Below are 26,306 nucleotides of genomic sequence, written 5' to 3'. Positions count from 1 at the left end.
CTATTATTTTATGACCATATACACCGCATACATTTCATACAGTCTTCGTATCTTAACTTAACAAGAATCTAGCACCATTCAGGAATCACAAGAATCAGAAAAGACTTGCCCACTTTTCATCTCACTGTTGTATTGTTGACCAGCACAAAAGAAGGTTGAAGTTCACATTCGTATGGCCTGGGAACGTGAGTGTTGATTATCACATGAGAACATAAGAAATAGGAGCAGGAGCAGGCTATGAAGTCTTGGATGATCTTGGACCCCAACTCTCCACTTTTCTGTACTATCCTTTGATTTCCTTAAAGTCCAAAATCTGTTGATCTCAGCATTGAATATGCTCAATGATTGAGCATCTGGGGCAGTGAATTATAATGACCAATGACAGTGTCTATTATTTATTATTGTTTACTAGTCAGAAACCTTTTGGGTAAGGATATAAAAGGTTTCCAAGGCGTGTACAGGGAGTTGAGACATTGGCCAACAGTGATCTTATTGAATGGCGGAACAGACTGGAGGAGCTGAATGGCCTCCCTCCTATATTCCTAAATGCATTTGGCCCCATCGGGATTCCCCATTAAGTACCTGTGGCTAGTGGCTGCTGTATGGGACGGTGCTGACCTTGGGTATATTTCACTGGTTGTAAGGCAGAGATTCTTCTGTGTTCAAGGCCATGTCTGCTTCATTTAATAAATCCAATTATTCCTTCCTGTCTATCAGCAGGCAAAACCAGAACGAAAGACAAGTACCGAGTGGTGTACACTGACCATCAAAGGCTGGAGTTAGAGAAGGAATTCCACTACAGCAGATATATAACCATCCGCAGGAAGTCTGAATTGGCAGTCGCGTTAGGATTGTCTGAACGACAGGTCAGTGTGTCTCATTTATGCGTCAGAATAACTTAGTTTGAAGCAAACTATTGCCAGAGGTGTCACTGATGTGCTGAGGCATAGGGGCCAGATAAGGCACAAAGTTGACCCTAGATCTGTGCTCAGTGAGTGCTGGAAATAGCCTCGGTTCATCTGGGCCAGGGTGGGAGAAAAATCCAGCCAGGGACCATTGTCAAGTGTTAGCAACATGGTGTGTGTGTGCGCTTATAAGTGTGCGCACCTGCAGCATGTGCATAAGTGTCCTTGTCTGTCCGTCTGTGCAAGTATGTATCCATGTGATTATTCGTGACCGTGTGTGTTGTTACGGGGCCGATAACTTTTAAAAGGGATGAATTCCCATTTCCCAATCGCAGGACAAAGTTTCGCATTTGAAGAGTTTTCCTGTAAGAAACAAACTAAAATCAACATGGATCAAACATTACTTAACAGGCAACTAATAACCAAGCAAAAGAAAAATTACTTTTGCATGAACTCATGAACTCAACTGGAATGCACCACAGTTCTTGCTGACAGGTAGCAGGACAAGATTAGATCTCAGGTCACTCTCAGCTTCCAGCCAGCTTACCTCCTCCTGCCATACCGGATCAAATCTTCTGACGCTCTGTGAAACTTGTTCCACTCAGAGTAAGTATTCCAGAACAGACTTCCACCAGCCAGATCCACCTCAATGGCTCCTTGTTCCTTCAATCTCAAAGTCCTGTCAATCCCGTTCCCTTCCTTTCGAATAGAAAACCAACTTTTACAAGCATTCTGCTTAGTTGTTAAGACAAAAACAGTCTACCCTGTTCTTCACTGGAGGATCTACTGCCGCTCCCCCACAGCAATAAATCCTTTGTCTCTCTGCATCTTCCTCTGTGTCCAGGAAGCAGCTGTCCTTCTTTCTTAGTCAAGGTGTGGTGTGAAGTCATGCTGAACTCTGCCCCAGCAACAGGTATGTCCGGTCGCCATGGGGGGGGCAGGGGACCAGGTCAAGTTCTGCTGAAAGTCAGATCTGAGCTTTAACATCTGGACACAAAGGGAGAGGTGGCTGGCTTTGCTGCTTGCAGATTCACAAACTCTTAGGATCAGTCAGACTGAAGGAGATGGGAAAAGAGAACAGGGGCTGTATCTCACCCCTGCAAAAAAAAAATGCATGAATTTCGTATTCTTAGTACTCATGTCACTCATTTTAACTTCAAAACTAAAGTAAATAGTAACTCTGTCTGGATATTTGAGCTTGGAGTGGTGGAGAATGTTTTAATGAAGGCTGCCTTATTCTCTTCTCTTGCTCTGACCCAGGTGAAGATTTGGTTCCAGAACAGACGGGCAAAGGAGAGAAAAATCAACAAGAAGAAGCAGCAGCAGCAGTCACAGCAAGCCAGCACGACAACACCTACACCACCAGTCCCCGTGGCTCCGACTGCCATTGGATTGGTTAGCAGCAGCAATAACCTTGTCTCTCAGTCCATCCCACTGACTATCAAAGAGGAATACTTGTCCTAACCCAACTCCTCTCCCTGTATCTCCTGGGCAATGGGCCTACTCTATTCTGGTTCCAGCTACACTGTGCCTTCAGCAAAGAAGAGACTCGCTTTTGATAGGAAGAGGCAGCCATTTTTGTTCTTTGCAATGTGCCGTCATTTAACATTCGGGAATGCCGCCTCTATTCACCCTCCCTCGACATCTGGGGAAGGCGGAGGAGTGGCGGGGGGAGGGGGGTGGGTGGGGGAGAATGGGAACAGCTTGGGCCGTTGGGATCGAGGCTCGGACTCTGACCTTTGCTTTGCAGTGGATGACAATTCATCGAGAAAACTTAATAGCTGCCCAGGGGAAAAACAGAACTAAAAGCGGAAAGGGAGGAGCTGTCTCTTAAAATAGACGCTTGCTGTGCCGTTTGTTGTGCAGTTTACCCTTTCTGGGTACTGCACTCAGAAACAACACCGTCTGCTCCCAAGTGGGATAAGTGTCCACCTCATCAAACATCGGGTCTCTGCTCTTGTGAACGCATTTGAATTCGATTTTGGATAGGTTGTAATATATTTCGTGTGATAAAGGGGGCTTGTTTATTTTTTAAGAAAAAGTATATTATTCAAAAGGGTGTTTTATACCAGAAAATCGCAACATTTTCAAATTGGACTTCCAAGAATGTTTGTTTTGACAAGAAACACTCCTCAACCCTGCTGCTTTACATATTTTATTTTGTGTCTTGCCTCCGTGGGGAGTCACTTAAAAATGGTACAACAGCAACCTGCGTGCAGGTAGCACCTTTCACGTCGTAAAATGCCCCAAGGCACCTTGCAGCCAAATGCTGACACCCAGCCATGTAAGAAGGTATTAGGACAGATGACCAAAAGCTTGGTCAAAGAGGTAGGTTTTCAGAGGGGCATCTTACAAGGGGGGACAAAGGTAGAGAAAGATAAATGTTGGAGCAATTAAATGGGGGACGCGGAAGGAGCCAGAATTAGGGGAGCACAGAGATTTCTGTAAGTAGCAGAGCTAGAGGAAGCTAAGGGGTCTGTGGCGAGGCATGGTGTGCTAAGACCGTGGAAGAAAGTGAAGACCAGAATTTTACATTTGCCAATGTTAGTGGACCGTAAGTCAATGTAGTGACAGTGAGGGTGGTGGGTGAATGGGTCTCAGTGTGAACTGGGATGTGAGCAGCAGAATTTTGGATGAGCTCAGGTTGGTGGTGTGCGGAGGGTGAGAGGCCTGCCACGAGGGTATTGAGCTATTTGGGTCTGTAGGTAACAAAGGCATGAATGAAGCTTTCAGCAGCAGAGAAGAGTTATAGGGTGGGATTTCTCGGCCCCAACTTCAGCAGGCATAGTCACAGGTGGGACGGGAAAATTTGGAGATCAACAGATGGAAAATCCTGCCCATAGAGCCATCCAAAGGAGGCCATTTGGCCCATCAAGTCTGTAGAGCAATCCCATCAGTCCCACTCCCCCGCTCTATACCCAAAGCCCAGTTTATTTTTCTTAAGTGCCCATCCAATTTCCTTTTGAAATCATTCATCGTCTCTGCTTCCACCCCCCTCATAGGCACAGAGTTCCAGGTCATATCACCCGCTGTGTAAAAAAGTTCATCCTCACATTCCCCCATTTCATCTCTTGCCCAAAACCTTAAGTCAGTTTCCACCGGTTCTTTTACTAGCAGCTAATGGGAACAGCCTTTCTTTGTCTACCTGATCTAAACCTGCCTTAATCTTGTCCCCTCTATTAAATCTAAGGAGAACAACCCCGGCTTCTCCAGCCTAACCTTGTAGCCATAGGTAAGATGACAGTAACTACCTCCCACTTTCTGCTAGCTTGACCACAAAATGCAGATCAGGCATCATTGCCTTCAACCAATATTTTTGGTCAGCGATACCAATAGAAAATATCAAACTCTAGGGGGAGCGGCATGTTATTATGGCCAAACCGGGACCTCATTTCACTAGAGATCACTCAAGTCTGAAGCGTGTCCTGTAACCATTGTTCAAATCTAGAGTATCGTTTACTCATCCTGTGCTCCGCTCATGGGTCTATGCCTGTGATTCATATGGAGAATTACATGTACAGCACAGAAACAGGCTGTTCATTGCAGCTGGCCCAAGCGAGTGTCCATGCTCCATATCAGCCCCCTATTGCTTTAATTCATCTCACCCTATTACCATAACCCTTTATTCCTTTTCTTCCATTCATTTCTTATCCAGCTTCCCCTTAAACGTATCTTTACTGTTCGCCTGAATCACTCCTTATGGCAGCGTATTCCACGTTCTCACCATTCTCTGGGTAAGGACATTTCTCTTGAATTTCTAATGGATTTATTAGTGACCCTCTTATATTTATGACCTCTAATTTTGGTCTCTCCACAAGTGGAAACATCCTCTCCTAAGCCACCCCATCAAACTCTGTCATAACCTTAAAGACCTTGATCAGATCATGGCTGAATGAATAAACAAAAGTCTGTGGCAATGAGTTCCACATTCTCACCACTCTCTGGGCCAAGAGATTTCTCCTAAATTCCCTTTTAGTGACTATCTTATATTTATGGCCCCTAGTTCTGGACTCCCCCACAAGTGGAAACATCTTCCCTACATAACCTACCAAACCCTTTCGTACCCAATGGGAAAAAAACTAGAAAAAACTGGGAAATAAGAGCCCTGATCTGAACTGCTCTTGTATTCCTTAAAATGGAATACCAGTTTGGACCAGGACCAGTTTTTACTGTTTCTTCCCATTGGGAAATTTTAGAGGCCTCTATCAGGTAACCTCTGAACCTTCTCTAGAGAAGAGTCTCAGCCTGTTCAATCTTTTCTTTTAGGTATAATCTCTCAGCTCTGGTGTCTCCACATGGGGAGTTCCTTGTTGCCAACATGCTGCCTGAGGGTTGTCGTTAGTTCCCTCTCCTCTATGTTGGTCCAAGATGTCCTGTTGCTTGTTGTAGTGCTGCAGTCCTCAAGACAATTCCTTCAGCAGGAGGAAAGGAACCTGTAGCTGTCTCCCAGCATTAAGTGTCAGCCTTGACTCAGTGATACTTTCTACAGTGCAACGGTGACAAAACACTAAACAGTCACTATCTTCACCACTGACGCACAGTGGCAGCAGTGTGCACCATCTACAAGATGCACTACAGCAACTCACCAAGGCTCCTTTGACAGCACCTTCCAAACCTGTGACCCCTACTACCTAGCAGGACATAGGCAGCAGATGCATGGGATCACCACCACTTGTAAGTTCCCCTCCAAACCACACATCACAAGTACTATAGCCATTCAAGAGGGCAGTTCAATACCACCTTCTGAAGGGCTATTAGAGATGGGCAACAAATGCTGGCCTAGCCAGTGATGCACACTGTCTAAGTGAAAGAATAAAGAAAAAACATTCAAAAGTACTTCACTTGGCTGTAAAGCATTTTGGGATATCCTGAGGGCGTGAAAGGTGCAATAGAAGTCTAAGTCCGTTCTCTCATTTTCTTTCAATGGATTTCACTCTCACCACTGAATCAGATGGTTGTAGGTTCAAGTCCCAGTCCAGAAGCTTGAGCACAACAATCCAGGCTGACACTCCCAACGCATTACTGAGGGAGTGCTGCACTTTTGGAGGCACCGTCTTTTGGATGAGATGTTAAACTGCCCGCTCAGGGGGATGTAATGGTTCCCCCATGAGAAAATTTCGAAGGGGAGCTGGGAAGTTCTCCCCAGTGTCCTAGTGAATGTTTGCCCCTCAACCAACATCACCTAAAAGCAAACCAGATGGTCTGGTCATCATCACATTGATGTTTGTGGGAGCTTACTGTGAACCATTCAGCACGTTTCCTAAATCACAATAGTGACTAAGTACTTCAGAAGTACTTTATTAACTGCAAAGCGCTTTTGGACATCCTGAGGTTGTGAAAGATGCTATAGAAATGGAAATTCTTTCTTTTCTCCTGCAGTAAAATCCCATAACAAAATGGCATTTAGGTAAAGGCTTACAAAGGAGTACTTTTGCTGAGGTCTGTAGAGCAATAAGCAAGGCTGCAAGTGATACCTTGCTACATTACGAGTTTCCAAATCGCAGATGTAGAAACCTGTACATATGATGCCCCTAATAACAACACTGTTGCCAAAGCAATGGTGGTAGATTGTTCTGTTATGGCGAGTCCTGATAAAATTGTTTCACTGCTCATGGTATATTTGATACAAGTGTGAAGCTACATCAGGCTGATATTAATTATCTATCTGACAAAAGTGAATCTTTACTATGATCAGTGATATAGAGACCGTGCGGTAGGATGCATTAAAAAATAAGGAGATTATGTTATTTTTCTCTTTGGTGCGTTTTGAGAAGGCTGTGTTTGTATGAAGAAGCACAGCTTAAGCGTTCCATTCTCACTGCACTGCGCACATGTTGCATGTAATTTGAGTGGACATCGTGCCTTATTAGAGTGTGCATCAGCCACTGTATAGAACTAGGGTCTGTGCCATGTCACATTGTGGGTTCACTCCGAAATTGGCATCTCCAGCCCCTCCATGACCTTCTATGTTAGTGCTGTAAAAACCTGGCTTCTAGTTTTCTAGCAACCCCTGGGATTTACACAATAATAGACTCTAACCTCGCTCTCAGGCGGAAGTGAAAGATCCCATGGCACTATTTGGAAGAAGAGCAGGCGGGTTCTCTCTGGTGTGCTGGCCAGTATCTACCCCTCAACCAGCATCACTAAAAAAAGCAGATTATCTGGTCATTATCTCATGGCTGTTTGTGGGAGCTTGCTGTGCACAAATTGGCTGCACGTTCCCTACATCCCAACAGTGACTGCACATCAAAAGTACTTAATTGGCTTTAACGTTAGGATAGCATGAGGTTGTGAATACTGCTCTAGAAATGCAAGTTAATTCTTCTAATGACCCTAACAGCAGTTAGAAACGGAGCTGGGGTTTGCTCTATGAAGGTTCAAATGGATTATATCACAAAATCACTGCAATTCTTAAGCCTTGACTGTAAGGTAGGCTGGTATTTTTTTAAATAAAATGTTCTCGCTCATTTATTAGAGTTTAATTCTTTCAGCTTTTCTTTTTAATGGATGTATTTCGTGAGCTTTTCCTGCTTTTGACCTTTAGCCATTTCATCCTTTTCCTCTTGAGACAGAAGGAGGCCATTCAGTCCCTTGAACATCTCATTCCATTCAGTTAGATCATGGTTGATCTGTCTCTTAACTCCAGCTACCTGCCTTGGTCACATAACCCTTCATACCCATGCCCAACTAAAAAAAAATCTATCAATTTCGGTTTTGAAATTTTCCATTGATACCCCTGCTAAAATCCCAGCTTTTGGGGGAGAGACTCAGATTTCTACAACTCTTTGTGTAGAGAAGCCTGACACCTTTCTTCAATGATATAATTTTAAGGTTCTCCACTGCCACCACCCACCACCCCCAACCCCCACCCCCACTCTGTTCAACCCCTTTGACCACCTTAAACAGAACAATTATAGGAAGGCTGTGGTGTTCTGGTATTGTCACTGGACTAGTATTCCAGAGACCCAGTGTAATTCTCTGGAGACCTGGATTCAGATCTGATGAGGGCAGGTGTTGATATCAGAATCCAATAAAAAATTTGGAATTACAAGTCTAATGATGACCATGAAAACATTGCCGGTTGTCATAAAAACCCATCTGGTTCACTAATGGCCATTAGAGACAGAAATCTGCTGTCCTTACCTGATCTGGCCTACTCCAGACCCATGACCCACAGCAATGTGGTTGACTCTTAAATGGCCTAGCAAGGCACTCAGTTCTCAAGGGCATTTAGGGATAGGCAATAAATGTTGGCCCAGCCAGTGACATCTGCATCCCATGAACAAATTAAAAAAACAATTAGATCATCCTTTATTCTTCTATACTTAAGGATGTCTTTTTGGTTCAACAATAAGTACAGGAACAGGCCAATCAGCCCCTCGAGCCTGCTCCGTCATTTAACAAGACCCTAGCTGAATTGATTGTGGCTTAACTCCACTTTTCTGCCTGCCGCCCACAATCCTTGACTCCCTTGTCAGTCATAAACCTATCTGACTCCGCCTTGAATGTATTCAATGACCCAGCATCCACTGCTCGCTGGGGAAGAGGACTCCAAAGACTAATGGCCCTCTGATGCAATCCTTGCTGGTACATCCAATGATTGATCACCAAGGGGGTCAGCAAGGTGGGAGACAGGTCCATCCCCACCTTCACCCAGACCGCCACCCAGACCCCCACACCCGCCTCCATTCCTGCCTGTTTTTGTGAACTCCTCACTGCTCAAGCACTGTCAGATCTGGAGCTGAGTTTAGCTGGATGTGAATTCTTGCCAAGGAATATTTTATTTTGAATGAATGTCGAACGATGCAGCGGGAGTCATACAGAGAACACTTTGTGACGTGGCTCGGGAGAGGGTGGGCGGACGTGAACACGATTTGAAGGGACCACCTGGCTCTACAGATGTGATCGGGCATGAATGCGAAGTGACTAAATCTTGCTGCAGCTCTAATGCTACTGGAGCTCCTGGTTTGATCAGGGGAGAGGCAGAACAGAAAAGAGATTTCTGCTTCCGGCTCCTTGGCCCACTCTTATAACCCTGGGAATTAAGGCTTAAATTAGGGGTTGTCAACCTCCAGGATTATCCTAGAGTCTCCAGGAACTGACAATTAATCCCCAGGACACTAATGCCAACAAGAAACATGCTGGTCAAAAAATTATAGGGGCTGGCTTTAAAAATATATTTAATTATATTATAATTTTGTTATATGATTATATTTAAAAATATATTTAATATTTACAAATAAAATAGTGCAACGGATGTTCACCAGATTAATCCCTGGCTTGGTGGGATTGCCCTATGAGGAGAGATTGAGGAGTCTGGGTCTATATTCCCTTACCTACAGTTTCCAAGAACGAGGGGTGACCTCACTGAAACTTACAAAGTCCTTACAATGCATGACAAGCAGGATGGAGGTAAGATGTTTGCCCTGGCTGGTGAGTCTGCAACCAGGGGACATGATCTCAGAATAAGGGTAGACTATTAAAGAGTGAGATGAGGAGGAATTTCTTCACTCAGAGGGTGGTGAATCTTTGGAATTCTGTGCCCCAGAGGGCTGTGGAAGCTGGATCATTGAGCATGTTCAAGGGAGAAATCAACAGAGTTCTGGAGACTAATGACATCAAGGGATCTGGAGATAGTGCGGGAAAGTGGCATTGAGATGGATGATGAGCCATGATCTAATTGAATGGCTCGACAGACCAAGTGGCCTAATCCTATATTGTTTCTCTCAAGACTTCTGTTTATTACATGTAAAAGCATTGGAGATGAGAAGGGCAGATTAGGTTGTTTGATTAGCAGTCAAGAACCATCCAATGGGGTAACAAGGAGATTTTTTCATATTCTGATCGACCGTGGGAAGGTGGGGCCCCATGAGGGTGGACATGTTGGATGGCCAAAGGTGGGAGAGGGTGGGGGAGGGGCAGTTGGGGGTGAGGGGGAGGTCATGTGTTGAAACATCCAGGAATACATGCAGCCACAGTTGGCTAAAGGAGGGGGAGAATTTTCACGGCTGCCAAGTCAGCTGGGAGCTGATGGGTTTTATTGTGATTCCTAAATGTTTAGTAAACCTGCTCCACACAGCTTGTTGTTAGCCCGTGGCCAGCGTGTAGGTGGAATAATTTACAACCATCACTATGATCCTAGCCCCTTCCTCTCTTGAAAGTAGTGGGGTAAAAGTCCTTCTTGGCCAACGACAGGAAGAATGACTAACAGCTCGGTTAAAGAGGTAGGTTTTAAGGAGCATCTTAAATGAGGAAAGAGTGGAAGAAACATATTGGGCTGTAACCTCTGACTAGCGTCGGAAAGTGCAGGCCCACAGGACTTAGAAGAAATAAATGCACACTTGCCTGGTCTTGAAGATTGTGTTGCCACTTGCCTTTGCCGGGGCTGCTTGGGGCCTGCGTCGAGAGAATCCTCACAGGCCCCATCCACGTCCGGATCCAGCGGATTCAAGGAGGCCATGCCCTCTTTTTTTTTTACAGCACTTTCTGCCGTAAAGCAGGTGAGTTTACAGGGCCACGGAAAGTGACAGGCCAGGGGAAGGTAAGTGTCTAAGGCAAGTGGATAGGATTTGGGGGTTAGGGGTGTTCGGGATGGGGGGGTTGGGGGTGTTCGGAGGGGTTGGGAGTGTTCCGGGGGTTGCGGGTGTTTGGGGCTGTTGGGGGTCTTCGGGGGGGCTGGAGGTGTTTGGGGGTTTGGGGGTGTGCAGGGGGTTTGGGGGTTTCGGGGGGGGTTGGGGTATTCAGGGGGTTTTGGTGGTGTTTGGGGGTTTTGGGGGCGTTCAGGGGGTTTTGGGGGTGTTCAGGAGGTTTTCGGGGTGTTCAGGAGGTTTTGGGGGTTTTGCGGGTGTTTGGGGGTTTTCGGGGGTTTTGGTGGTGCTCAAGGGATTTGTGGGTGTTCGTGGGGGTTTGGGGGTGTTCAGGGGGTTGATAGAGTTCGGGGGGGGGGCGTTACAAGTGTTCAGGGAGGATTTTTTAATTCATTCATGTGATGTGGGCTTCGCTGGCTGGGCCAGCATGTATTGCCCATTCCTATTTGCCCTTGAGAAGGTGGTGGTGAGCTGCCTTCTTGAACTGCTGCAGTCCATGTGGTGTAGGTTTGGGAGGTGTTCAGAGGGGGCGGGAGTGTTCACGGGCAGTTGGGGTGTTCGAGGAGGTTGGGGGTATTCGGGGTGGGGGTCACGTTGGGGGCGTCCGGATGTCGGGGCGAGAGTCGAGAGTGTCCGGAGGTGGGGGAGGGGGTTGGGCGTGTCTGGAGGCTGGGGGTGGATTGGGGGTGTCCGGAGGTCAGGGGTGGGTTGGGGGGTGTCTGGAGGTTGGGGTGGGGGTTGAAAGTGTTCAGAGGTGGGATGAGGGGGTTGAAGGTGTCCAGAGGTCAGCGGGGTTGGTTGGGGTGTCCGAAGTTTGGGGAGCTTTGGGGGGACGCTGGAGGTCGGGGGAGGTTTTGGGGGTTGGAGGTGTCCAGAGGTGGGTGTCGGGGGGGTGGGGTCGGAAGGTCAGGAGAGGTGGAGGGGTTCGGGTGAGGGTCTGGAGGGGGAAGTGGGGCAGTTCTGGGGGTCCAGGGATGGTTAGGAGATCCGAAGGGTGGGGGGTGGGGGTGGGGTGGTGGTCTGGGGATGGGGATCCAATGTTGGGTAGGAGGGTGGTGAGGTTGGTGTGGGCGTGAGGCAGGGTTGTCAGGGTTGGGGGTTGGGGGCAGCCCCGTGAGGTCAGTCTGGGTAAATATTGGCATAACTCCAGCAGAACCATCCGAAATTTGTGATTTAAATCACATTTTCAGGTGGTTCCCAGCGCTGCGGAACTGGCCAGGGGAAGTTAGCACTTCTGGGCAATTGCATTGCAAACATTTGCCTGGGAACTTACCAGAGGGATTCCCCAGCGCATCTTTGGCATACTCCCCAGTTCCGACGCTGGAGACCGCGGCAGTTATGGGTCATTGTGAGGGATTTTCAGAGCTCAGGACCGAGGCAGCTAAAGGCACGGCTGCCGATGGTGAAGTGAGTAAAATCAGGAAAGCTCAAGAGGCTAGAGTTGGCAGAGACCTAGGGAGAGATTGTAGTTCTGAAAGTATAGTTGAGGCTAATAACAAAAATGCAATTAAGGGGAAGCTGGCAAAGCACAAGAGGGAGGAAGGAACAGAGGATTATAGAGTCATAGAGGCCTACAGCACAGAAAAAGGCCCTTCGGCCCATCGAGTCTGCACTGGTCAAACAAGTACCTAACTATTCGAATCCCATTTTCCAGCACCAGGCCCATAGCCTTGTATGCCATGGCATCGCAAGTGCACATCCAAACACTTCTTAAATGTTGTGAGGGATTCTGCCTCTACCACCCTTTCAGGCAGTGAGTTCCAGATTCCCACCATCCTCTGGATGAAAAAATTCTTCCTCACATCCCCTCTAAACCTCCTGCCCCTTACCTTAAATCTATGCCCCCTGGTTATTGATCCCTCCACCAAGGGGAAAAGTTCCTTCCTGTCTACCCTATCTATGCCCCTCATAATTTTATACAACTCAATCATGTCCCCCCTCCATCTCCTCTGCTCCAGGGAAAATAACCCCAGTCTATCCAATTTCTCCTCATAACTAAAACTTTCCAGCCCAGGCAACATCCAGGTAAATCTCCTCTGCACTTTCTCTAGTTCAATCACATCCTTCCTATAATGCGGATTCCAGAACTGCACGCAATACTCTAGCTGTGGCCTAACCAACGTTTTATACAGTTCCAGCATAACCTGCCTGCTCTTATATTCTATGCCTCAGCTAATAAAGGCAAGTATCCCATATGCCTTCTTAACCACCTTATCTACCTGTCCCACTGCCTTAAGGGACCGGTGAACATGCACACCAAGGTCCCTCTGATCCTCGGTACTTCCCAGGGTCCTATCATTCATCATGTATTCTCGTGCCTTGTTTGTCCTACCCAAGAGCATCACCTCACACTTATCCGGATTAAATTCCATTTGCCACTGATCAGCCCATCTGACCAGCCTGTCTATATCCTCCTGTGATCTAAGGCTACCCTCCTCACTATTTACCACCCCACCAATTTTTGTGTCATCTGTGAACTTACTGATCAACCCTCCTACATTCAAGTCTAAATTGTTTATATATACTACAAACAGCAAGGGACCCAACACCGATCCCTGTGGAACCCCACTGGACACAGGCATCCAGTCACAAAAACACCCCTCGACCATCACCCTCTGCTTCCTGCCACTCAACTAATTCTGGATCCAATTTGCCAAATTGCCTTGGATCCCATGGGCTCTTACCTTCGTTATCAGTCTCCCATGCGGGACCTTATCAAAAGCCTTGCTGAAGTCCAAGTAGACTACGTCAAATGCATTGCCCTCATCTACACACTTGGTCACCTCTTTGAAAAATTCAAATTGGTCAGACATGACCTCCCCTTAACAAAACCATGCTGACTGCCCGTGATTAATCCCTGCCTCTCCAAGTGTAGATTAACTCTGTCCTTCAGAATTGCTTCCAATAGTTTCCCCACCACTGAGATTAGACTGACTGGCCTGTACTTCCCTGGTTTATCCCTTCCTCCCTTCTTGAATAACAGTCCCACATTGGCTGCCCTCCAATCCTCTGGCACTTCTCCTGTGGCTAGAGAGGTATTGAAAATTATTACTAGCGCCCCTACTATCTCCTCCCTTGCCTCACTCAACAGCCTGGGATACAATTCATTTGGGCCTGGAGATTTATCTACTTTTAAGCCTGCCAGACCACTTAGAAACTCCTCCCTTTCTATGCTAATTTCTTTAATTATATCACAGTCCTTCTGCCTGATTTCCATACCCACGTCGTATTTCTCACTTGTGAACATTGACACAAAGTATTCATTTAGAACCCTACCTATGTTTTCCGGCTCCACACACATTACCACTATGGTCCTTAATGGGCCCTACTCTTTCCCTAGTTACCCTCTTACTCTTAACATACTTGTAAAATAACTTTGGACTTTCCTTTATTTTAACTGCCGATGTTTTCTCATGCCCCCGTTTTGCTCTCCTAATTTCCTTTTTAAGTTCCCCCCCTACACATTCTATACTCCTCTAGGGCTTCCGCTGTTTTGAGCCCTCGCTATCTGCCACAAGCCTCCCTTTTTCTCTTTATCCAATCCTGTATATCCCTCAACATCCAGGGTTCCCTGGATTTATTGGTCCCACCCTTCATCTTTACTGGAATATGTTGGCCTTGTACTCTCCCTATTTCCCTCTTGAATGAGTCCTGCTGCTCTGATGCAGATGTACCTAAAAGTAGCTGATCCCAGTCCACTCTGGCCAAATCATATCTGATTTTATTAAAATCGGCCTTCCCCCAATTTAGAACTCTGATTTCTGGCCCATCCTTGTCCTTTTCCATGACAACCTTGAATCTAATGGAATTACGATCACTATCTACAAAATTCTCCTCCACTGATATCTCTACCACTTGCCTGGCTTCATTCCCTAAAATTAAGTCTGGGACTGCCCCCTTTCTTGTAGGACCTTCTATGTACTGGCTTAAAAAGCTCTCATGGTTGCATTTTAAGAATTCCGCTCCCTCTAAACCCGTCACACCATGACTAACCCAGTCAATGTTGGGGAAGTTGAAATCCCCCACTATTACTACCCTATTATTTTTACACTTCTCTGAAATTTGCCTACATACCTACTCATCTATTTCTCTCTACGTGTTTGGGGGCCTATAGTACACTCCCAGCAATGTGATTGTTCTTTTTTTGTTTTAAAGTTCTATCCCTATGGCTTCATTTGAGGAGCATTCTAAGTTGTCATCTCTCCTTACTGCTGTAATTGATTCCTTGATCAATATTGCGAAACCCATACCTTGTTTACCTCCTTCCCTGTCTTGCCTGAAGATCCTATCTCCTGGAATATTGAGCTGCCAATCCTGCCCCTCTCTCAACCATGTCTCTGTGACAGCAATGACATCATACTTCCATGCGTTAATTTGTGCCCTCAAACCAGCTGCCTTATTCGTCAGACTCCTTGCATTAAAATAAATACCATCCAACTTTGCCAAGCTTCCTTGTGCCTTAACTGGTCTTTAATTTTTATGCCTTCCAGACTCACTTGCAACCTCTTCCAATTTTGGCTGTGCATCTCCCCCTGCTGAACTTCCTGTCAGGATGCCATCCCTCTGCCAAGTTACTTTAAACCTTCCCCAACAGCACTTGCAAACCTCCACGCATTGGTCCCATTCCAGTTCAGGTGCAACCTGTCTGCCTTGTACAGGTCCCACTGCCCTTAGAAATGGTCCCAATGTCCCAGAAATCTAAAGCTGTCCCTCCTGCACCATCTCGCCAGCCACACACTCATCTGGACTAACCTCCTATTTCTATACTCACTAGTGCGTGACACTGGATTGGCACAATTATGTTGATGGAGGTGAGATGAAAAGTCTGGGAGGGGGCAGTGGCATAGTGGTATTAGTGTTAGTGGTAATCCAGAGGCCCAGGGTAATAATCTGGGGACCTGGGTTTGAATCCCACCACGGCAGATGGTGAAATTTGAATTCAGTAAAACATCTGGAATTAAGAGTCTAACAGTGATCATGAAACCATTGACGATTATCATAAAAACCTAGCTGGTTCACTAATTCCCTTTAGGGAAGGAAATCTGCTGTCCTTACCTGGCCTGCATCACACATGACTCCTGACCCACAGCAACGTGGTTGGCTCTTAAATGCCCTATGAAATGGCCTAGCTAGTCACTCAGCTCTCAAGGGCAATTAGGAATGTGCAATAAATTGTGGCCTCGTCAGTGACAGCCCCATTTCATGAATGAATAAAAATAGGAGACTTGTTTGGACCAAAACTGGTCCAGGATGGACCAGCTGGGCCGAGTAGCCTGTTTCTGTGTCGTGTGCTCAGTGTAAGCTTTAAAGAGTTTGAGGAAATGGAGAGATTCAGGCATTTGAAGGGTGACAGCCGGGTTGACTGGCGATGCTCGCAAATTGCAACCTCTGCAGTCCATGTGCAGTTGGCTTCCTGTCAATCTTGGGGCGTGGGGTCCAAAGGATGAGGTGAAGCAACACACAAACGAGCTTTTATTTGTGAACTGTCTGCTGTTCTGTCCATCTAAAGTCCTGTTTGCCTGAGGTACTAGATTCGGCTGCAACTAGTTAAATCTGAGAGGGCCAGAGGACACTGCCTCTGTTTGGAGACAGGGGAACATGATCGCCTTTGACAGATACAACCCTGCCTCGTTGAATGCTGATGTGAATCCTTTATCAGACCCTGCTCGTGTGTGTTCATTCTACAAGTACTCACCATGCAGCAACCATTTGAAGGGATGATTCACACACCAACAACCGTGAATTAGTAAAGTTTCTACCTAATGGTGCGAGTTGTCTCACTGAAAGGGGTGACACCATGAGGTGGTGCTAATGTCCCTTGCAACACTTCTTGGTGACACTTCCAGACACAACGATATCAACTTGCATTTTTTTTAACACCTTTAAAATTTTGAAACATCAGAAGTGCCTTGGTGCTAATGAGGAGGCCCTCAAAGTATATTTATGTCAACAACTACTGAGGTACTTATTGTGGCAGCCATGCCTCTCACTGGTAGCACTTTCCTATCTTGAAGGCTGCAAATTCAAGTCTCACATCATAGACTTGAACACATAACCCAGGCTGATGCTACAAATACAGAGTTAAGGGTCATCAGAGGGAGCAGAGCTGAGGGAACAGTGTACTTTCAGAGGCTAAGTGCTGAGGGAGTACTGCATTGTCAGAGGTTCAGTACTGAGGGAGCAGTGCATTGTTGGAGGGTCAGTACTGAGGGAGCAATGCACTGTCGGAGGGTCTGTACTGAGGGAGTGCTGCACTGTCAGAGGGTCAGTACTCAGGGAGTGCCGCACTGTCAGAGGGTCAGTACTTAGGGAGTGCTGAACTGTTGAGAAGTCAGTACTGAGGAGAGCTGCAGTGTTAGGGGGTCAGTACTGAGGGAGTGCTGCACTGTTAAGGGATCAGTACTGAGGGAGCGCTGCACTGTCAGGTTCAGTACTCAGGGAGTGCTGCACTGTTGGAAGGTCAGTACTGAGGGAGTGCTGCACTGTCAAGGGGTCAGTACTGAAGGAGCTTTGCATGGGGAGGGGTAGTGCTGAGGGAGTGCTACACTGTCAAAGTGTTTTAGATGAACCTTTAAACCAAGGCATCTTTTGCCGTCTCAGCTGAACTTAAAAAATTCCACAACTACCATTATGAAGAGAAGTAGGGGAGTTCTCGTTGGTGTCCTGACCACCATTTAGCCTTTAGTCAACATTAATAAAACAGATGATGTGTTTTTTGTGTCATTTGTGGGAGATTGCTGTGTACAAATTGTCTACACATTTTCCAACGTTACAATGGTGGCTACACCTCACAAAAGTATTTCATTGGCTGTAAAGCACTTTGGGATGTCCTGAGGTTGTGAAAGGCGCTACAGAAATGCAAGTTCTTTCTTTTCTCTCAAATTGCAACATGTAAAGAGCCTGAGCTGTGGAATTTTTGCCATCCGCTCGAGCAATATCAAAAGGGTACATGATGGGTTGCATTCTGTAGAAAGCTCCAGGCCATGACTTCAGTTTGACCTGAAGCATCTCAGTAATGTGAAGGTGGCATAATATTAAATGATGCAAAAATCCTGCACATTTAATGACATTACATCGTTGATTAATACAAAGCCATTAACTTCAGGTTAAAACTGTAACAATTATAACCCATTGTAACAGCTGTTACAAGAATGACTTTATAAAGCACCTTAACATAAGGTTATAACTTAGAATTATAACATGCTCTCTCCTTGTTAATCTACACAACGCTGCCATAATTTAATTCTTAAATACACAAAGACGCTGTATACCAATAACACTGTCAATGGTGTTAGTGCTTTCAGCTTATAAATTACAGACACAGTTTCCTGGCCTCATCATCTCTTACGACTTTAATTGTACAATGTTCAGTCATTTTGGCAGCATTTTCTGGATGGATACTACAGTAAAGGATTAAATAATATACTCCACTCCCTGTCCTCTAAGCTGCATTTAGAGAAAGACTTGCATTTCTACGTGAATTTTATGACCACCAGATATCCCAAAGTGCTTTACAGCCAATCAAGTACTTTTGAAACAAAAACAGAAATACCTGGAAAAACTCAGCAGGTCTAGCAGCATTGGCGGAGAAGAACAAAGTGCTTTTGTAATGTAGGAAATGCAGGAGCCAATTTGTGCACAGCAAGCTCCCACAAACAGCAAAGTGATTACGACCAGATAATCTGTTTTTGTGGCGTTGACTGAAGGTTACCACTGGGGAGAACTCCCCCAGCTCTTCTTCAAAATAGTGTCATGGGTTCCATCATACCCACCAGGGAGGGCAGACAGGGCCTCAGTTTAGCACCTCATCTGAAATAAAGCACCTTTAATAGTGCAGCACTCCCTCAGTACTGCATTGGAGCATCAACCTAGATTTTTGTACTCAAGCCTTTGGAGTGGGACTAACCTAATCTTCTAACTCTGAGGCAACCAAATGAGCCTCACTTAGCGCAGTCACAGAGTGCGTGTAAAGTACCTACTGGTATCACTGGTCTCTGTCATGGCTCAGTGAGGCCCAGTCTTTCCCCACCAAGCTGCAAATTCATAGTTTTAAGCGCTGCTCCAGAAACTCCAGGTCATAACCGAGACCGACACTCCTATTGCAACAGCATATGAGGTTGTAGTCTCGGAGGTACTGTCATAGGGTCATGGAATCATAGAGGTCCACCGCACAGGAAAAGGCCCTTCGGCCCTTCGTGCTGTCTTTTGAATGAGTGGTTAAACTGATCCGTCTGCCCTCTCGAGTAAATGTAAATACTCCACGGCAAAATTTTGAAGGCGAGAAAGGCAGCTCACCATTGCCTTCTCAAGGGTAATTAGGGATGGGCAATAAATGCTGGCCTAGCCAGCTATTCCAACATCGTATGAATAACTAAAAAAAATCAGGGCATGAGGAGGTGATGGTGTAGTGGTATTGTTGCTGGGCTGGTAATCCAGGGACCCAGGGTAATGCTCTGGGGCCTTGGGTTTGAATTTAATTTAACACAAATCTGGAATTAAAAATCAAATGATGACCATTGCTGATTGTTGTAAAAACTCATCTGGTTCACTTTAGGGAAGGAAACCTGCCTGGTCCGGCCTCCATGTGACTCCAGACCCACATGTGCTGTGGTTGATTCTTAAATGCCCTCTAAACAAAGGCAATAAAAGCTGGTCTAACCAGCGATGCCCACATCCCATGGATGGAATTTAAAAAAAGAGTTCTCCTCTGTGTCTAGGCTGAACATCCAACATTTGTTTTGGGATTAGGTTCAGGTTTAGGGAAGGAATTCCAGATTGTAGGGGTTCATGAACAGAAGTTTGATGGGTGAACAGGACGGGGTGCTCTGGTTTTTTTCTGTCTTCTCTTTTCTTTTTGCTGTAAGTCTGATGACTACTGGATCCTGAGCCTAACCCTGAGTCTAATGCAGCTCTGGCCCTAACCCTAATCTTAACCCCACCCCTGGCCTTAATATTGACCCTGACACTAATCCTAAACCAAATCAGCCCTGACTCGAACCCTAAACCTAGCCCAAACCCTAACTCTACCCCAACCCTGATCTTAACCCTAAACTGAACGTGAACTTTAACCCTACTTGCGACCTTAACCCTAACCCTAACCCTGATCATGGCCCTAACACTGACCCTAACTCTAATCCTAACCTGGATCCAAACTCTAACCCTAACCTTTACCCTACCCCTAACCCTGTCCCTAACCATAACACTCACCATGAACCCAACTTTAACCCTGACCCTTAACGTGATCCTGAACATAACCTTACCCCTAATCCTAACCCTAATCCTACTCATAACCCTCAGACAGATCCTGATCCTGAACCTAACCCTAATCCTAACTTTAATCCTGACCCTGACCCTAATATCGACCCTGAACCTAATCCCAACCTTGACCATAACCCTAACCTTAACCCTGACCCCACCCAAACCCTAACCCTGCTCCTAATTCTGAAGCTGACACTAACTCCAACATTAACCCTGACCCTAAACCTAAAATATGAGTCAGGCACCAGTGAAAGAAAATAAAATTTGGGAAATAAGGATATGAACCCACGAGGAGTCAACCACCCTCCAGCCCACACACTCCAACCTACCCCCTTACCCTAATGTTATGCTTAACCCTTATATTAAGGCTAACCCTGACCCTGGCTCTAAATTAATACTAACCCTGACATTAATTCTAACACTTAAGCCAGCCCAACACTATCACTAACTCTAACAATAATGCTATTCTTAACACTTGCGCTAACCTTAATGCTAACCCTAACATTAACCCTAACCCTAGCCGTGACCCTACCTAACTCTGATGCTAATCCTAACCCTAAATCAGCACTTGTCTGATAAACCTGACAGAAATCCAGTGTGTGAATGGATGATCTCAAATGAATGAAATTTGAGAGCCACAGCTAGGTGGCAGTGTAAAGTGAAACTTTCTGATTTCAACACAAGTGTCTCTACCAAGTAGCACTATGCTGACATGTTTGAACACAACTGTATAGAAACTGTTCACCAACAACCCTCTCACTTGCACTGAATAAATTAAGGCTGTGAGACAATTATCTTAAACTTTGTAACGAAGCTTTGAGTTATTTGATGGACTGATTGATCACACAATGTTTTCAATGCTTGGGAAATTGAAGGGTACATCAGCCAACATCATGACCCTCAGCATTTCACTGCTATGACAGTGGAGTCCAGGAGTTAGAGATAGTGGGTGGAATTTTCTGTGCCCACTGGCATCGGGCGTGCTTGGCGGCATGAGGGGACAATATGGTGAGGAGGCCAAGAATCGGCTTCACGACATGGTGAAACTGCTCTGTTGTTGTCCGTCCTGCCCATCACTGGTGGACTGCCTGTCCTGCCGTCGGATGTTGGGAGCCTCATTGTAATACATCTGCACCTCATTATAAGCTCAGCCTGCCAGAATCATCCGCCCACCTCGGCGTGATTGCACGCCAGCCCAGAACATGTCTCGACAAGCGTGACAAGCAGAGGTCAGGACTCACCGGTGTCCAGGTGAAGGTGCAAGAGAGGGCTCCGATGTGTCCGTGACTGCCTCTCGGGTAGCAAAGTGAGGGTGGGTGTGGTAGGATGGAATGGTGAGGATGACTGAGGGCAGAGTGAGGTGGTAGGGTGAGAGGATGAGTGTGCAATGGTAGCGGTAGAAGGGAGGGTGAGAGCGGTGGGTGGGGATTTGGAGGCAGACACAGACCTTGGGGGGTGGAAAGGAAGGGGTCGGGGAGGTTAATGCAAATGCGGGTGGGATTTTCGGGAAGGAAGTGAATGTGCATGTTCACCTGGTCATCCCCGAAAGAAAAGGATTGTGGCTGGTAGGTCATAGTGGGGAGGTGGTAGGTGATGCCAGTGGGGGGGTGAAAGGTGATTGATGGGGGAAAGGAAATGGCTGACTGGGGGGGGGGTGGAAAGGACAGGGGACCTGAAGAAAGTGTTAGGTGCACCATGCTTACCATCTCAAAAGTGAAACGAGAGTTGTGGTGGGCGAGAACAGGTGCTGCATGGGCGTGTGGTCAGTGGGTGAGTGGAGATGCAGGTCAGCTCAGATGGACAACTGAAAGTGAACCCCAGCAGGCAGCATTGCAAAATGCTCAGGACACCGAGGTGAGTGTGATAGAGGAAGGAGCCACGTGCATGGGAGAGTGTTGCACGAGGCTCTGAAAGGCCCTGCCACAAACACACATACTTCTCCCTCCAGAAACACTCGTGGGCCGGCTGCATGCAGCTGAACTGCTGGTGGGGAGGGATGTCAGGCCGATGCAGTGGCAGGACCCATGAGGCCTGTCAATGAAGCTGAAAGACACCATTACCGATCAGTCAGTGAAAGTGCATATATTTTCAGATTGTAAAATGACAAAATGCAACCAACTGTGATCAGAGTTTCTTAACTTTTGAACGCCTTAGACTTCTAGGTACTGCCCTAACATCTGCATCCGGGGTGGAGACAGACTGTGCAATGGTTGGCCCTGTTGCCTCTGATGACTTTGGCATGGGTGTCCAGGAGAGCCAAAGCCTTGGGAGCCCCAGCTTGCTTTGATTGCCCTCCAGTGGGCCAGTTGCTCCCTCTGTGGTGACAGAGGATGTGGTTGAAGGGGTCACAGGCAGAGGGGACTCAGAGGGAGAGCACAGCCTCTGAGATCCCTGAGTGGATGATCCAGGGGTGTCCAGCTGCTGCTCCTCCTCCATTTGGGTGCCCAAGGGCCCCAGCCTGACTCCTTGAGGGGAAGGATCATCTGGGGGGGATGTTGAGGTGCCCGTTTCCCTCTCGTGTTACCAGTGCAGGAACATGACTACCGCGATGGATTGCAGATCTGCACACATCTCCGCGTTCTGCTGGACCAGAATCTCTATGGCGTCCACCATCCTCCCCATGCAGACCTCCATACATGCACAAGTGGGCACCATTTCACCAGGGAGCAGGTGGATGCACTCCTCCAACTCATGTGCCTCTCCGTTTAAGACTTCCAACAGCTCTATGTGATGTTCCCCTGCCTTCTGCTGACTCTGCAGGATGAGATGGAAGGCCGAATCCAGAGGCTCATCAACTGACTTGGACCTCACAGGTGCCTCTTCCCCAGCAGTCCTTCTCCTGCTGCGGACATGTGTCCATGTGGTGACCACCAGATTGTGAACCCGAGCCTACTCTAGATCTAGGTCCCATCGAGGTGTGTGTCTCTGCGCTGGTAGAGGTTGCAGGTAAGCGCTGTGACAGGTCTTCCAGGCTGCTTATTTCCAGCTCTTCAAAGGAGGAGGTGTCCTCTTCGCTGGAGGTGAGGGCCTGGATGGAGCTGAGGGAATGTCTGACTGATGGTATCGGTCGCTTGGCAGAGTTCCCTGTGAACCAATATAGAGATAATTAGTGTGTGGCAGCAGAGTCAAAAGCAGGAGAGAGAGCACTCACATTCGTGTTGAGAGAGGGAAGATTTGGTGCGAGATCCTCATAAAGGTGTCTGCTGCCAGCCTCACTGTCACCACAGGCACGCTCCTCAAAGTGAGTGAGGGGCCTAATGTGGGCCAGTCCACCCCCAGTCTGGGACCTGTTGCTGCTGTTGTGAGCAGGCTTCTCCTACATGAAAGCAGATGGAGAGAGTGTGAGCAGGACGCATGGCAATGCGTGGATTGTTTGTGTGGTGAGCGGAACCATGAATGGGATGAGGACGTGAACTCCAGAGGATATGAGGCTGATGGAGATGTGAGGGTGTGTGTGAGAGTTAGTGATGTTGTCCCTTGAGGTGTGAGATCCCTGTGGATCTGTGGTGGGTTTGTGAGTGTCTGGGTTGAGAGTGATGAGAAGAGTGAGTTACGCTGATGGAACGACGAGACCATTCATCCTGTTGTGGCACTGGATGGCTATCCTCTTTTTCAGGTATCACTTCCCATGCTGGACTGGTGGCCTTGCTTGCTGATCTTTGTCCAGAGCCGGGGGTGGGGGGGTAGTGGACATCACAACAGGCCACCACTGTGTCCAAATTGTGTTTGAGGAAGACATCATTAAACTCTGGGGGGCTGCAGTCTTCTTGCCTTTTGGGGCCATGTCTTCTGTGCAGCGGCCCTGGGCTGGAAGCACTGAGAGGTGTGCGCGCTGCTGCACTTTAAATATGGCGTCCAGCATGATGAAATGGTGAGGTGATGGTATGGCGGGCAAATGAGAGTCTGCCTGCCATCGAAACAGCATGTTTCCTGGAAATGTCGGATTAATGGGGGGGGGGGATTGGGATGATGCAGTGTGAAAAGCTGCCATTGCGGCTGGTGGGTAAAACGTCCTTTTTCCCACCCACTATGGCACTTAGCGCAAATCTGGGACGATTCTGCCCAGTGACTTTTTTGAAGGAAGATGTATTTACAGGAAATGTTTCTAAAGTGGTGGAAGGGATTGGATAAAGTTTGGCCAGAAAGGTGATGTAGGAATGGTAGAAATGCAACGTATGGCTGTAAGATTTGATGGTAAGGAGCTAGCTTGGACCATCATGGGCAGATCCTTGCTCAATTCATCCAAGCTCGCTGTCTGGTGACTCATCCTTCAAGATCCACACAATCTCCCATTTTGTGGAAACGTCCATCTTTTCCCTTCTATCTTTACTTCTATCAACATTTGTATTTGGTTCTCAAGCAATGGGCTTTGATGCACGACCTGCTGACTCAGAGGCAAGAGCACTACCAAAGAAACTAAATCTGGTGGCTTTGTGGGGAGATGGTGGTGTAGTGGTTATGTCACTAGACTGGTAACCTAGGTCAATGTTTTGGGGTTCAGACCCCACCATGGCAGCTAGTCTAGTTTAATTTAAATTTAATTAATAATCTGGCATTGAAAAGCTAGTTTCAGTAATAGTGACCATGAAACTATCATTGATTGTTGTAAAGACCCAGCTAGATCACTTTCCTGCTGGTGAGGAATACATGTAACTCCAGACCTGCAGCAATGTGGTTGACTCTTAACTGCTCTCTATTATGGCTTAGCAAGCTATTCAGTTCAAGGGCAATTTGAGATAGGTATCATGAAAAGCTGATTATTGCCATAAATTACTTACGGGCAAATTGAACTTTTAAGGAAGATGTGTGTATTTTTAAAGAAATACAAGCATGGACACTGAGCAAAAGATGGCTAATAATGTAAAGTGGCCACTTTCTGGAAAATAGTCTATGTGGATTATACCGACAGACCTGTCCCTGGAGAACATGGAATGTCACACCTGAAAAGGTGTCATGGCCTCCTTCAAGCAGAAATGCTTAAAAGGAAGATAGGAAAGAAGCAAAGGACTGAACTTTACTTTCCTGTGGTTGTAGAGACAAAATGCTGATTACCACATCTCAGCAGGCATCTAAAACCCATCTCCTGTTGATTCATATCTCAGAATGTGTAAAATGGTTAGAGATCATAGAAAACAGACTCTGGGCAAGTCATGGATTTTTTTCCCTTATGGGAATACTCAGGAAAAAAATGGGTTAAAAAACTAGCTGCAGAGCAGTGCAGTGTGTGCTGGTGTGTTGCATGTGTGAAAGCAAGAAGACCAACTAGTCACCTCTGCAGTTGCAGGTGAAGTCTCTCTCTCTCTCTCTCTGTTGCTGGAGGCATGGCTCAGCAGTAGCCATAATCAAAAAGGAAATCAGACAGCCTCTTCAGCTACCCTGCAGAACCAAGTGTCTCCAAACCAACTGTGAAACTGCCAAAGTCAGCTCTACCAGGATCACCCAACTTAACAGCCGCAACATTGCTCCATCTATGCCTCACGGACAAGCCAAAGACTGATTCATATATCTTTTTTTAACTTTTATCTAGACTTTTAGCTTCTCATTTCTGATCTATGTGTGTATGTGTGCTGCATTTTTAAGATTTTTCTTGGGTTTTTATTAACTAATAAACTTATTCTTCCTTTGACTCAAGACAGCTGGGTTAAATTGACTCCTTCCAAAAAAAAATAAAAAATTTGGACTGGGAAAAGGTATCCATGAGGGAAAGGATCCCTTTTAAATTAACCTTGTTGGGACCAACCGAGGGGGGTTGAATAAAGAAGGGGAGCTAGTTCATTTCTTCTCACCCGGGAGGATAACAAAATTGGGGTCCCGTTCGGGAACTTAACAAATTGAGGGACCTTGCTCGGGGTTCGGGTTGTCACAGAGATAGCAAATGCTGGCTTTGCCAGTGATGCCCACAAAACATGAAAGAATACATTGTAAAAAAATGTAATTTAGCCCATTATTTTGGTGCAATCCCAAGCTAACCCCCAAACCTTTCTTTATGTAACCCTATATTTTGCCCTCCTTCAAGCGTTAATCCACCTCTCATGCAAAAGCTTCACTCCCTATGGCAAAGCAGTCTGCGTTTGGACAGCTTTCTGCGCAACATAATTTGTCCTGGATTCACAGAGTCAAAGAATTTAACAGCACAGGAGGGGGCTATTCGGACCATCTTGCCCGTGGTGGCTCTTTGAAAGGGCTGTCCAATTAGTCCAACTCCCCCTGATCTTTCCCTATCGTCCTGAATGCTTTCCCATTTCAAGCATTCAACCAATTTGCTTTTGAAAATGACTATTGAATCTGTTTCCGCCACCTAACCTCCCTCTTCACTCTCTTAGTCACAATTTTAAATTGATGATCATCCCTGGCCAAGGAAAAGGCCTTTCAATATTTACTCTGTTGAAATTTTTCCTTATTTAAAAAATTCGAATGAAATTCCCCCCTAGCCATCCTTGCACAAATTCAAGTTGTCCTAGGAATGGAAATTCCAAAGGTTCTGCTTGAGTGGTATAAGCCTGATGGAGCAGAGAACGCGCCTCTGGAAAACGATGAGGCTCAAATCCATCAAAAA

The 26,306-nt window shown here is 46.5% G+C and overlaps 1 protein-coding gene across 1 annotated transcript in view; it reads left to right on the top strand.

Annotated features, from left to right (window-relative positions):
• The window catches only part of cdx1b (caudal type homeobox 1 b), a 47,534-nt gene extending 45,165 nt beyond the window's left edge, over positions 1-2,369 (top strand). The window contains exons 2-3 of the mRNA XM_041194250.1: positions 718-866; positions 2,166-2,369. Coding sequence (XP_041050184.1) covers positions 718-866; positions 2,166-2,369 — 353 coding nt within the window. The remainder of the gene's footprint in view (positions 1-717; positions 867-2,165) is intronic.
• The last annotated feature ends 23,937 nt before the right edge of the window (positions 2,370-26,306 follow it).

The sequence above is a fragment of the Carcharodon carcharias genome, chromosome 8, assembly GCF_017639515.1.
Source record: "Carcharodon carcharias isolate sCarCar2 chromosome 8, sCarCar2.pri, whole genome shotgun sequence".
Taxonomy (NCBI): domain Eukaryota; kingdom Metazoa; phylum Chordata; class Chondrichthyes; order Lamniformes; family Lamnidae; genus Carcharodon; species Carcharodon carcharias.
Note: the sequence above shows the minus strand (reverse complement) of the source record. Positions and strands in the feature narration are given on the sequence as shown.